Source organism: Pelophylax lessonae (assembly GCF_965119305.1).
Source record: "Pelophylax lessonae genome assembly, chromosome: 3".
Classification (NCBI taxonomy): Eukaryota; Metazoa; Chordata; class Amphibia; order Anura; family Ranidae; genus Pelophylax; species Pelophylax lessonae.
The window spans coordinates 111,116,000-111,128,733 of NC_138770.1; the positions used below are offsets into that span (position 1 = coordinate 111,116,000).

A 12,734-nucleotide genomic window follows, 5' to 3' on the forward strand; every position below is an offset into this window, starting at 1 on the left:
AGTGTCCCCATCAAGGAATCCTCTTACATCAGTATTCTCATCAGAGTCTCCTCTTGTATCAGTATCCCCATCAGAGTCCCTCTTACATCAGTGTCCCCATCCAAGAATCCTCTTACATCAGTATTCTCATCAGAGTCTCCTTTTACATTAGTGTCCCCATCAGAATCGTCACTTATATCAGTATCCTCATCAGAGTCCTCCTTTACATCAGTGTCCCCATCAAAGAATCCTCTTACATCAGTATTCTCATCAAAGTCTCCTTTTACTTCAGTGTCCCCATCAGCATCCTCCATCTTCAGTCTTCATCAGAGTGCCCTCTTACATCAGTGTCCTTATCAGAGTCCTCCTTGCATCACAGTCCCCCCTTACATCATTCTCCTCATCAGAGTCCTCCCTTATATCAGTGTCCCCATCAAATAACCCCCTTACATCACTGTCTCCATCAGAGTGCCCTCTTACATCAGTGTCCTTATCAGAGTCCTCCTTGCATCACAGTCCCCCCTTACATCATTCTCCTCATCAGAGTCCCCTCTTACATCAGTGTTCCCATCAGACTTCCCTCTTACATCAAAGTCCTCATCAGGCTCCCCTCTTACATCAGGGTCCCCTCTTATATCATTGTCCTCATCAGAATCCCCCTCGCATCACAGTCCCCCCTTACATCAATGTCCTCATCAGAGTCCCCTCTTACATTAGTATCTTCATTAGAGTCCCCTCTTGGGGAGGGGGTTGAAGTGAAGAATATGGGCAGTCTTTACTGACCTTAATCTTCAATCTATGCACATTGAGGATTTGTGAATGACCCAAGTGGCAGTTGTGTATGGGCCATAGTCTGGAGACCCTGATGTAACTCAACAAAATGTAGGAGAATTGGTTGAAAGAAAACATTGTAAGGTACGATGAAAATTTTTAAAATCTACTTAGCACTACCAAAACAATTCAACCTATCCAATAAATGTTTTATACAATGTCATTCACATTTTTACAATCCTACAGGAAATCTTTTGTTGTCTCCTCGTTGGAGTGATTCCTTCATGAGTGGTTTACTTCATGTACTGGTGACAGTGACCAGAAGAACATGAAGTGATGAGAAATTTTCCTAATAAAAACACAGAGCAATAAAAAAAAAAACCTGGAAAAGTTTCAAGCCATTCTCCACTCCATTGAAAAATGAAAAACAAATGTTTTGCCTGTAGCTGTACTTTCTATTTTTATAAAGAGAGTCTACCTTAGCACTGTCCTCCGATGGTTTACTTTCTTCTTCTTTGGGTACTATGTTTTTAAACATCTTTAGCAGCCACTGTTTGGACAGAGACCAGTCTCTGAAAGACAGAATAGGAGAGATCCGATTATACAGCCAATGACAATTGTGTTTGTGTGCCTTTATACTTACCATGATGTGAAATAGATACACTGAAACATATTTACTCAGATTAATGCTCTACAATACATGATCAAACACTCTGAATTATTCATGCTTTATTTATCAAAGACAATTGTGGTATTGTAAATTACCTGGCAAGGTAAACCAAGTGCAAAGTCATAGGCTGTTTTAATGTATTAGGTAGCATACATGTGGTCTTTGGTAAATTTGAGATTTGATAATACCTAGGATAAAAGTTTAACTAATTCATCCCAAAGGTGTTCTATCGGGTTGAGGTCAGGACTCTGGGCAGGCCAGTCAAGTTCCTCCACCCCAAACTCGCTCATCCATGTCTTTATGGACCTTGCTTTGTGCACTGGGTGTGCAGTCATTTTAGAACAGGAAGGCCCATCCCCAAAATGTAGCCACAAAGTTGGGAGCATGAAATTGTCCAAAATGTCTTGGTATGCTGACGCCTTAAGTGTTCCCTTCACTGGAACTAAGGGGCCAAGCCCAACCTCTGAAAAACACCCCCACACCATAATCCCCCCTCCATCAAATGATTTGAACCAGTGCACCACGCACGGTCCATAAAGACATGTATGAGTGAGTTTGGAATGGAGGAACTTGACTGGCCTGCACAGAGACCTGACCTCAACCCAGCAGAACACCTTTGGGATGAATTAGAGAGAAGACTGCAAGCCAGGCCTTCTCGTCCAACATTAGTGCCTGACTTTACATATGGGCTTCTGGAAGAATGGTAAAACATTCCCATAGACTCATCGGACCCCCCCCCTTCCCCATTCACAGATTGTGTTTTTTTGTTACAGGCAGTGAAAGCAATGAAAGAGTTTCTCAGTGGAAGAGGAGGGAGAAGGCGGGAGATCTTCATTGGGAACTTTTTCACAGCCTTTTCACACAAGACCCCACACTATAAACCCTGCAGAGCCGGAAATTAAGTAACAGGAAGAGGATGGGACATATCACAGTGAAGATTTTTTACAAGATTCACCTGCCACAACATGGGACATACTTCAAAAAGCTCACTAAAGCAATAGAGAATATTATTTTTTTCACCTAGATTTCTGCTTTAACACTGTATTAAAGGAAGTAGAAGTTCTTACTTGAAAAACCACTCTGGGAGCTGGGAGCCATATTCAAATCCATCATCAAATGTGTAGAAATGCTCTTCAAATTCCTTTATTGTGTCCTTGGTAGTAGGGCACACTCCTTTACCAAACAGGTTGTCCACCACAGCGGGGTACATGACTTGCCTGTCAATGAGAACAAGATACAACTGGGTTTTCTACTGTTTCTCTATATTCTTGTTGATGTATTCAATAAAACAGGTAAAGGGATAAAGTACATTACCCACACCAAGCAATCAGAACTCACTCAACTGAAGTCAGACCAGCACAACATGGACACCTCAACTAGCGGTTGAGGTGTGGTAAAAGCCCATGGTTGAGCTTTGTTTTTCCTACCCTCACCAACCGCTCCCGCTTTAGATGCAGCAACTGGGAGTATACACATTCTTTGTCCATAATGCTTTGCTTCGCAACTGCAACAGGAATTATACCCCCATCGCTTTCAGCAGGCAAAGCACCCGCCAAATGCAACCCATTCAAGTGAATAGGGTCGCTCTGAAAGCTCCCCACAGCTACTTGCAATGCATGCAGTTGCGGCACGCTAGTGCGGACTTCAAGGGGTTAAAGCAGGAGGTGAGGAGGCCATACAATGTTTTCTCACCTCCTAATAAATGCTATCTGAACAGCGATTCAAACACCCATAGCTCTTCATAGATAAAAGCGAGTGTGAACGAGCCCTGCATTTTCCATTGATGGCCTCTACCCCATTACCAGCTAAGAGACTGGAGAGGCTGATAACTGAGGAGCTGTTGAAATCAATACATACAGCAAAAATACACATTTCATTTTGCCTTTCACTGAGAGAGGGATGGAGTTGAACACAGAGTACTTGAATCCCTTACAAACCATTGTCCATCCACATTTTCACACGAGCCCCTCAACCTTTCTACCTCTGGAGAACCCATGCCATCATTTTCAGGTCTCAGAAAACTTCAAACTAACTTTTTTATATTTACAACTTAGTGTGAACAGTAGAGTATTAAATAAAATAATAAGGATGGTGTGTATTTTACGTTCCCCTCAACAACTCTAGTTCACAAAATTTACACACACTGAAAATTTAAGTGACCCCCACACGGTGGTGGCCAGTGGCAAAGAGTAGTCAGTGGAGAAGGGGGCCCCTTGCATTGGTGGTCGGTGGAGAAGTGACCCCCTTGCATTGGTGGTCGGTGGAGAAGTGACCCCCTCGCATTGGTAGTCAGTGGAGAAGGGGGCCCCTTGCATTGGTGGTCGGTGGAGAAGTGACCCCCTTGCACTTGTGATCAGTGTAGAAGTGACCTGACAAATTCATGCTCAATATAAAAGTGACCCCCTTTAGAATTGGCAGGAGGTTTTTATTATCATAATGTCCCAGATAGAGAATTACCTCTCATTTTCTGTCCTGGTGACTCCTCTAGAGTGTTTGATCCTGCCTTTCCTACTTAAATGGGAGTAAGGAGATACCACCTTCACAGATGAGCAATGGGACACAATTAATTTTCCCCTTCGCAAGTAGATTTCAGGAAACTGGATACAAAATCCTTATTAGATGGTACAAGGTACCAGCTGTCCTCAAACAACATGTTTCTGAAGACCACCAGATTATGCTGGTGATGTGGGGATGCTGAAGGGACTTTTCATTACATGGTCTGGTCTTGTATTAAGCTGCAAGACTTCTGGAACAGGGTTGGCGATATAACTAATAAATTAACGACATACAGTGGGTACGGAAAGTATTCAGACCCCCTTAAATTTTTCACTCTTTGTTATATTGCAGCCATTTGCTAAAATCATTTAAGTTCATTCTTCTTCCTCATGAATGTACACATAGCACCCCATACTGACAGAAAAACACAGAATTGTTGACATAGTTGCAGATTTATTAAAAAAGAAAAACTGAAATATCACATGGTCCTAAGTATTCAGACCCTTTGCTCAGTATTTAGTAGAAGCCCCCTTTTGATCTAATACAGCCAGGAGTCTTTTTGGGAAAGATGCAACAAGTCTTTCACACCTGGATTTGGGGATCCTCTGCCATTCCCCCTTGCAGATCCTCTCCAGTTCTGTCAGGTTGGATGGTAAACGTTGGTGGACAGCCATTTTTAGGTCTCTCCAGAGATGCTCAATTGGGTTTAAGTCAGGGCTCTGGCTGGGCCATTCAAGAACAGTCACGGAGTTGTTGTGAAGCCACTCCTTCGTTATTTTAGCTGTGTGCTTAGGGTCATTGTCTTGTTGGAAGATAAACCTTCAGCCCAGTCTGAGGTCCAGAGCACTCTGGAGAAGGTTTTTGTCCAGGATATCCCTGTACTTGGCCGCATTCATCTTTCCCTCGATTGCAACCAGTCGTCCTGTCCCTGCGGCTGAAAAACACCCCCACAGCATGATTCTGCCACCACCATGCTTCACTGTTGGGACTGTATTGGACAGGTGATGAGCAGTGCCTGGTTTTCTCCACACATACCGCTTAGAATTAAGGCCAAAAAGTTCTATTTTGGTCTCATCAGACCAGAGAATCTTATTTCTCACCATCTTGGAGTCCTTCAGGTGTTTTTTTTAGCAAACTCCATGCGGGCTTTCATGTGTCTTACACTGAGGAGAGGCTTCCATCGGGCCACTCTGCCTTAAAGCCCCGACTGGTGGAGGGCTGCAGTGATGGTTGACTTTCTACAACTTTCTCCCATCTCCTGACTGCATCTCTGGAGCTCAGCCACAGTGATCTTTGGGTTCTTCTTTACCTCTCTCACCAAGGCTCTTCTCCCCCGATAGCTCAGTTTGGCCGGACGGCCAGCTCTAGGAAGGGTTCTGGTCGTCCCAAATGTCTTCCATTTGAGGATTATGGAGGCCACTGTGCTCTTAGGAACCTTAAGTGCAGCAGAAATCTTTTTGTAACCTTGGCCAGATCTGTGCCTTGCCACAATTCTGTCTCTGAGCTCTTCAGGCAGTTCCTTTGACCTCATGATTCTCATTTGCTCTGACATGCATTGTGATCTGGAAGGTCTTATATAGACAGGTGTGTGGCTTTCCTAATCAAGTCCAATCAGTATAATCAAACACAGCTGGACTCAAATGAAGGTGTAGAACCATCTCAAGGATAATCAGAAGAAATGGAAAGCACCTGAGTTAAATATATGAGTATCACAGCAAAGGGTCTGAATACTTAGGACCATGTGATATTTCAGTTTTTCTTTTTTAATAAATCTGCAACAATGTCAACAATTCTGTGTTTTTCTGTCAGTATGGGGTGCTGTGTGTACATTCATGAGGAAGAAGAATGAACTTAAATGATTTTAGCACATGGCTGCAATATAACAAAGAGTGAAAAATTTAAGGGGGTCTGAATACTTTCCGTACCCACTGTATAACCTTGGGGAGAATTCAGCTTCCTACTTTCTTCACCTCTCCAGACTGTCCAGGAACAGATAATCAATCCCTCTTAATTCATTTACTTAATGTGGGCAAGATTTGCATTCCCGTCCTCTGGAAGCAGGAGACTGCCCCACAACACAAGTTATGTTTTCCAAAATCAACAACATTCGACAGGAAGACTTTTTTGAATCACCAAGGAGAAAAAAGTTTCCAAACATATAATACTATTGGATAGACTATACTTCCCAGGAATACCAATCCATAATGACTGAGCCCAATCTTCCCGGGATGAAGGATCATACAGGTTCTCTTTATTCTACCCCGTTCACCTTCCTTACCCCTGCTATGACAAACAAAAGCAAACAGGGTTGACTACCTACGAACTGTCATTGTTCCTCCCCTCTCAGTGAGATCAGAAACCGGAAGCAATGAGGACGTCATCACTTCTGGTTTCAGTCTGTTTATTTACAGACTGTTACTGGTTTGTACAAGCATCTGATCAAACCACTCTCAGTTTTGTCAAATGCTTTGGAGGCCAGAGGAGAGATATGGCATGTAATAGACCCCAGATCTCTCCATGAAGAAGACCTGTCACAGCCCTTGTTATCACAAGGGATGTTGATGAAAAAAATAAAGACCAACACAAAGTGGCTCATAATTGTGAAGTGGAAGGAAAATGATAAATGGTTTTCAAAAAATTTTACAAAAAAAAAATATATGAAAAGTGTGGCATGCATTTGTATTCAGCCCCCTTTTACTCTGATACCCCTAACCAAAATCTAGGGGAACCAATTGCATTCTCATGAACATCTCATGAAGCACTTTTCAAACCATCATCCGAAAATGGAAAGAGTATGGCACAACTGCAAACTTATCAAGACATGGTCGTCCACCTAAACTGACAGGCCGGGCAAGGAGAGCATTAATCAGAGAAGCAGCCAAGAGACCCATGGTAACTCTGGAGGAGCTGCAGAGATCCACAGCTTAGGTGGAAGAATCTGTCCCCAGGACAACTATTAGACGTGCACTTGGCAAATCTGTCCTTTATAGAAGAGTGACAAGAAGAAAACCATTGTTGAAAGAAAGCCAAGAGAAATTCTGTTTGCGGGAAGCCATGTGGGGGACACAACAAACATGTAGAAGATGCTCTGATCAGGAGACCAAAATTGAACTTTTTGGCCTAAAAGCAAAAAACACTATGTGTGGCAGAAAAATAACACTGCCCCATTACCCTGAACACACCATGAAACATGGTGGTGGCAGCATCATGTTGTGGGGATGCTTTTCTTCAGCAGGGACAGGGAAGCTGGTCAGAGTTGATGGGAAGATGGATGGAGCCAAATACAGGGCAATCTTAGAAGAAAACCTGTTAAGAGTCTGCAAAAGACTTGAGACTGGGGTGGAGGTTCACCTTCCAGGACAACGACCCTAAACATACAGCCAGAGCTACAATGGAATGGTTTAGATCAAAGTATATTCATGTGTTAGAATAACCAAGTCAAAGTTCAGACCTAAATCCAATTGAGAATCTGCTGCATGACTTGAAAATTGCTGTTCACAGATGCTCTCCATCCAATCTGACAGAGCTTGAGCTATTTTGCAAAGAAGAATGGGGAAAAATGTCACTCTCTAGATGTGCAAAGCTGGTAGAGACATCCCCAAAAAGACTTGCAGCTGTAATTGCAGTGAAAGGTGGTTCTACAAAGTATTGACTCGGGGGGGGGGGGGGGCTGAATACAAATGCACACCACACTTTTCAGATATTTATTTGTAAAAAAAAATTGAAAACCATTTATAATTTTCCTTTCATCATTATGTACAATTATGTGCCACTTTCTGTTGGTCTATCACATAAAATCCCAATAAATACATTTACGTTTCTGGTTGCAACATGACAAAATGGGGAAAAAATTAAAGGGGGTATGAATACTTTTTCATGACACTCTATCTATCGCTACTATCTAACCATCCATATATCGCTACTATCGGTCAATCAGTTTATCTATCTATCTAATCATCCATATATCGCTACTATCTAACCATCCATATATCGCTACTATCTATCTATCCATCTCTCTATCATATTTAGGTGTTCCAAGTAATTCTCTAGCAAAAATTGCTGATTTTTACATGTAGTAGAGAATTGGCCCAGTAGGAAAGTAGTTACAAATTTTAGAAATGTTTGATGTGAAGAACAAAAAAAAGAAAAATAAATTCCCCATTAAAAATAATCTTATGCATTATTCCAGATAAGGCATAGTCCCGTCACTGGCTTGGATTTATCTGAAAAGTCACCTCGCATTTCTGCGACTAAAAAAAAGTCAGTCAGCAGTCTTTAACATATATACAGGTCAAAGGTCATAAGGTGCAATAATCCTCCATACCAGGAACCTTGGGTTAGTTCTCTTACCTCACTAAGCCATAGAGTTCCTTGGTGCCCTGTGAGCTCAGTTGGTCCAGATGTGAGGAAAACTCACTGCACAATCGGGTTATATGCGCGTTCAGTCTGTTTCCCGACAGCCTAAATGTCATCATTTTCAAGAGGTCACCATGGGACTTGTAGAAGCTTTCTTCTTCAATGGAAGCTGTTTTGGTTTGGATAAAAGGTAGATGGTGCAAATGATTATTTGTTTGTACAGTAAAACACCTTATGAGAATATCTAATATATAATTGAACCTTTCAGGGAGCTCTTTTTTACGTATCGAGATCTTCTCACACATACCTTGCTATACGTCTATTCGGACACGCATAGTAGAACACCAAAAGACTGATATCAGTGAGTCTATATTTGGTAGGACCCTATTGATTGCTGGGTATAATGATGAATATGATCACCCTTGTTTATTAACTTTTATATGATGGTTGTCCTATAATATGGTCCCGGCGCCCGCCCAGGGAGCATTCCTTGTATGTGTGCCACCAAAGGTTTGTTTCTATATCTATTTCAGCACCACTATATAATATCTGAATATATAATATAGGTAATATGTGTTTAAGATTTGTTTGTAAATGATGTTGTCTTCATTTATAGATGAGTACTATTGGGTCTTTGTAGCCCAGAGGAAGCGATTGGTGAAACGCGTTGGCACTGAACACCCCTACCATATCGTGCTCATCCAACTAGCCACCATACACTTCTCTCCCTTTGAGGGATTATTTTTATACAATTGTTATTTTGTATTGTTTCATTTATTATCTTTTGGTACAAATAAAATATGCATTTTTATTAAACTATGAACATCCCCCTGTTTGGTCTGTACAGTCCGATTCTTTCTTTTTTCTTACACATTACATTCAGGGGAGTACAGAGGGGACATGCAGGGTTTTTAGGCCCTGGATGTCTCATTAATCACTTCAGACCCGGAAGGTTTACCCCCCCCCCCCCCTTCATGACCAGGCCATTTTTTGCGATACGGCACTGTGTTACTTTAACTGACAATTGCGCGGTCGTGCGATGCTGTACACAAATAAAATGTATGTCCTTTTTTCCCACAAATAGAGATTGCTTTTTGTGATATTTGATCACCTCTGCGGTTTTTATTTTTCGTGCTATAAACTTTTGGACGCGCACAAAGCGGTTCAGAGTTTTGAGGTCTAAGAGTGGACGCAATTTGCCCTCCTTCCATGGAATGGTAAACAGGTTTGAATAGACCCCCCAAAAGCGTTCCTGATGAGGAACTGGTACAATCACGGCTTGTGACAGCATATCCCAAATCGCTTCCTGCAGCCCCACAAGGTATATATCATAGGTAAAAAGGCGCTGGTAATCTTAATATATCACGTGTTATAAAAATTAATAGGTGATTTAAAGTGTAATATATGTGATTAAAAATTGCTACAAATATATATATGATCTACTATTGGTGCAATTAGCAAAGAAAAGTGCATACCAGTGCAATTTCAATTCAGAAGTGTTTGTGCTTCTCAAAGTAAATTAATCCACAAAGGTGTGGATCAGTGAACCAATAAATAGATATATAAAGAATTCCATACAAAAATCACATAAGAATATATAAAAATATAAATATATAAATGTGCTCCAAGTAGTGTTTAAAAATCCAGGCAATAGCATGCAATCAAAATTGTGCTTGGTGGATTCTTATTAATCCCTTCACAGTGCTCCAGGTGCTGGGATGTGACAACCGTCAATTAAGAAGTGCTTGTGCTTCTCAAAGTAAATTAATCCACAAAGGTGTGGATCAGTGAACCAATAAATAAATATATAAAGAATTCCATACAAAAATCACATAAGGATATATAAAAAAATCACATAAGAATATATAAAAAAGTATAAATATATAAATGTGCTCCAAGTAGTGTTTAAAAGTCCAAGCAATAGCATGCAATCAAAATTGTGCTTGGTGAATTCTTATTAATCCATTCACAGTGCTCCAGGTGCTGGGATGTGACAACCGTGGCCTCTTACCAGCTAGCAGCAGGTCACAAGGACCCCCAACGCCTGTGATCCCTTTATTGGGTGGATCAGACCTCTCCTCGATTGCTTGGATCTCTGGCTCCTATATTACTCGAGTTGGACCATGTAGTCCCCCCATACACATAAAGATATAGAAGAACAAATAGCCTCCAATAGTGAAATACTGTTTTATTCTCCAAAAAACATACACTATAAGGTGACAATTAGCCTCTTACTATTTGTTGTGCCCTCCTGGCACTGGGCAATTCGGCAGTACAAAATCGTTTTTTTGGGTCTTAGGAAGATATTCTCCGGGGATCTGCAGCACCCTGTATCTCCTTTCCCCCTTTCTTTGTATTGCAGCGGTGGATGTGTATCCCAGCCTCTGTTCCGAATGCCTCTGTGTGTTACTTCCGGGTTAGCATTGACCACAATGCATTTCGCTTAACGAGCGTCCTCAGGCAGTCTGTGCTGGCCCTGTCAGTCACATCTTAAGTATCGCTATCTCTATTATGATTGGCCGGTGTTTAATTTTGCTTTTGTAGCGCCATTCATTTATTTTTATTGACATTAAGTGCCGATCTGTATATTTAACAGGATGGTATCGATTTATTACGTGACCCTTTTATTTTATGTGTATTTGACATTTGCTGCAAATCGCCCGGGTATATTCCTATTCCCCGCATTATACAAACAGCAATTCACATCCAATAATTCTTAAAAACACATAATGTATTTCCCACAATTATAAAACTATTTATATCTAGTATTAAATCTTTATTAATAAAACATTATAAATAAAATTGAAATTAGACATTATAAAATAAAAAATAAAAAAATATATATCTTTAATTGACGCCATCTAGTGGTCATCTAATTTTTCCTACATTCTTTTTAGTGTAATTCGGGACTATAACTCCATCTAGTGGCCATATATAGGAACAATTATTTTTTATTTTATCATTCTTATGGACATAGATATTAATTTATAGGGACATATGCTTATTAAAAAGGTACAGTGTACATTATAAATTTTTTAAAATAATATTATCTATATAAAAATCCATAATTTGTAATTAAAAAAATATATATATAAAATGGATATATAAAATATAAATATGAGATATATTATCTAAAGGCAAGGGATATAATCAATTAAATTCCTAAAAATTATTTAAAAAGCAATTAAGGTCTATGTCTGCATTTAACCCCATGGGTTTTAATGTTTTTAGTCTATGGATCCATGCGGTTTCGTTCTGCGATATCATTTTTCGCATATCTGAGCCTCTCCAATGACTGAATATTTTGTCAATTCCACAGAACCAAAGGAGGGAGGGATCTTGGTTGTGGAAAATTCTGAAGTGATTGGACAGGCTGTGCTTTTTGAAGCCTTTCTTTATGTTATCGACATGTTCTCCTATCCTAATTGCTAAAGTGCGGGTCGTGCGTCCGATGTATTTTAATCCGCAAGGGCAAGTACACATGTATGTAACAAATCTAGTGTCGCAGGTGATGAATTTTTTAATCTCAAATTCCCGATTGTCCGCGGAGAAGAACTTGTGTTCAATCCTTTTCTTAAATCTGCTTGTCCTGCATGCTTTACATCTTCTGCACCTATAGAAGCCATTTTTTGCGAAAAACATTTGTGGTTTTTTTGGTGGGTCTGGAACATTTTTTGATAGGATATTCCGTAGTCCCGGGGCTCTTTTATAAATAAATTTTGGATTCTTTGGGAGGAGTGTTTTTAAAGTGTCATCCCTTAATAGGATGTGCCAATTTTTCTTTATGCATTTTTCAACCTCTTTGTATTGGGTGTTGAATCCCGTAATAAAAGCTAGTTCAAAGTTTGGGTTTTCTTTCTTCTTTTTCTTCTTATTCTTTAGGAGGTCTTCTCTCTTCAATTCGGATATTTTCTTTTGTGTGATTCTCAGGTCTTTCTCTTTGTATCCCTTTTCTCTGAATCTTTCTATTAATTTATCTGTCTGTGTATTGTAGTCTTTTAAATCTGTACAATTCCTTCTAATTCGGGTGAATTGCCCTTTTGGTATCGCTTGTATCCAAGCCGGGTGATGGCAACTCCTCTTAGAGATGTAGCCATTAGTATCCACCTTTTTAAAGAAGGTTCTGGTGTTTAAAGTGCCGTTGTGCTTAAAGATCTCCAAGTCGAGAAATTGCACTGTATTTTTGTCCATATTACCTGTAAATTTGATCTGATATTTGTTTTTATTCATTTTCTTGAAGAAATGTTCCAGGGATTCTTGCGATCCTTCCCACACAACCAAGATATCATCAAGATATCGGCGGTAATACTTCAGTTGTTGTGGAAGTTTTGAGTAGATATCCTCCTCTTCCCATTTGGCTAAAAATATATTTGCTACGCTGGGAGCATAACGTGCTCCCATAGCTACACCCTTTATTTGGTTATAGTACTCATTCTTATACCAAAAATGATGATTTGACATA

The 12,734-nt window shown here is 40.2% G+C and overlaps 1 protein-coding gene across 1 annotated transcript in view; it reads right to left on the bottom strand.

The window, feature by feature from the left end:
* Positions 1 to 12,734, bottom strand: part of CYP39A1 (cytochrome P450 family 39 subfamily A member 1) — a 169,369-nt gene that overhangs the window by 105,572 nt on the left and 51,063 nt on the right. The window contains exons 3-5 of the mRNA XM_082249199.1: positions 8,267 to 8,441; positions 2,488 to 2,637; positions 1,229 to 1,322 (exon numbers count right to left, since the gene is read on the bottom strand). Coding sequence (XP_082105325.1) covers positions 1,229 to 1,322; positions 2,488 to 2,637; positions 8,267 to 8,441 — 419 coding nt within the window. The remainder of the gene's footprint in view (positions 1 to 1,228; positions 1,323 to 2,487; positions 2,638 to 8,266; positions 8,442 to 12,734) is intronic.